At 61.9% G+C, this 1,058-nt stretch overlaps 1 protein-coding gene across 1 annotated transcript; it reads right to left on the bottom strand.

The window, feature by feature from the left end:
• Window positions 1–5: 5 nt before the first annotated feature.
• LOC104410883 (cathepsin L1-like) lies at window positions 6–682 on the bottom strand (the record flags this gene model as incomplete). The annotated part of the gene is made up of 3 exons (XM_010021164.1): window positions 575–682; window positions 336–458; window positions 6–134 (listed from the first exon to the last, which is right to left on the bottom strand). Coding segments are annotated over exons 1-3 (360 nt in total), but the record flags the coding sequence as incomplete, so codon positions are not given.
• Between the last annotated feature and the right edge of the window lie 376 nt (window positions 683–1,058).

The following is a 1,058-nucleotide window of genomic DNA, read 5'->3' as shown; positions in this document are numbered from 1 at the left end:
GTCACGTAGCCCTTTGCCCTCCAGTCCACCTCCATCGGGGTCTTCAGGGCCTTTGATGGTTGGAAGAGCAGTGCTGGCTCCTCCTGCCATGCTGGGGTGAAGCCGTTCAGGAGCTGGTTAAACTCCTCGTCTGTCTGCAGGTCACCAAGGGAAAACTTGTGTGATGCCACGAGCAGCACCAGAGCTCCCCACCTGCCCCCTGGGGAAGCACCTGCAGCTCCCAGCTCCCATCTCAAGCCTCGGGTGCACCAAGAGGTCCCCGGTCCCCATCTCAAGCCCTGTTGCACTGAGGGCCCAGTGCAGGAGGTGGCCCCAGGGAGGGTTGTTTGTGGTACCAGGTCCCCGTGGTGGTTCATGGCCAGGCGGAAGCTGTGCTGCCCCTGCGACTCCTCCCAGTTGTGCTGCTGGATGCGCCGCAGGTTCTTCTCCCAGACCTCCCTGCGGATGGGCTCAGCCTCCTGCCATGGGGCAGCAGCATTAGAAACACCCCCCGGGAGCATGGGGACATGGGATGGGTGCACTTGGGTACCTCTGGGTGAGACACCCCCCCCCTCCATCGGGAAGCAGGACCTACCCCTGGGTACTCCTTGGCGTGGAGGCGCTTCCATCCTTCCCAGGCGTCCTCCAGGGCAGGATCCAGTCCTGTGGTGCAGCCCAGCAGGGCCAGCAGCAGCACAGCCATGGTGCTGGGGCAGGGGGAATGGTGACAGCAGGGTCAGGGGGGCCCAGGCCTGAGCCCCAGGGCTGGGAGCAGGATGAGTCCTTCCAAGCCCCAATTAATGCTGAGGGTGGGGGCAGAGAAGTCAAAGGGAGCCAGATGAAAGACACACATTGGCCTGCGCAGCCACGCTAGTGTTGTGATGGGAGCTTCCGGAATCATGGAATGGTTTGGGCTGGAGAGGGACATCTAAAGCTCATCTAGTTCCAGCCCTCCTGCCACGAGCACGCGTTTGACACTCTTTGGGTGCATTTAACTGTCCTCTTCAGGAGAGGAACAAGCAGCTTTGCAAGAGAGCAGAGCCTGGCCGGCAGGAGGCAGCTGACACGCAAGGGCAGTA

Source organism: Nestor notabilis, unplaced genomic scaffold, assembly GCF_000696875.1.
Source record: "Nestor notabilis isolate BGI_N333 unplaced genomic scaffold, ASM69687v1 scaffold31538, whole genome shotgun sequence".
NCBI classification, from domain to species: Eukaryota; Metazoa; Chordata; class Aves; order Psittaciformes; family Psittacidae; genus Nestor; species Nestor notabilis.
Note: the sequence above shows the minus strand (reverse complement) of the source record. Positions and strands in the feature narration are given on the sequence as shown.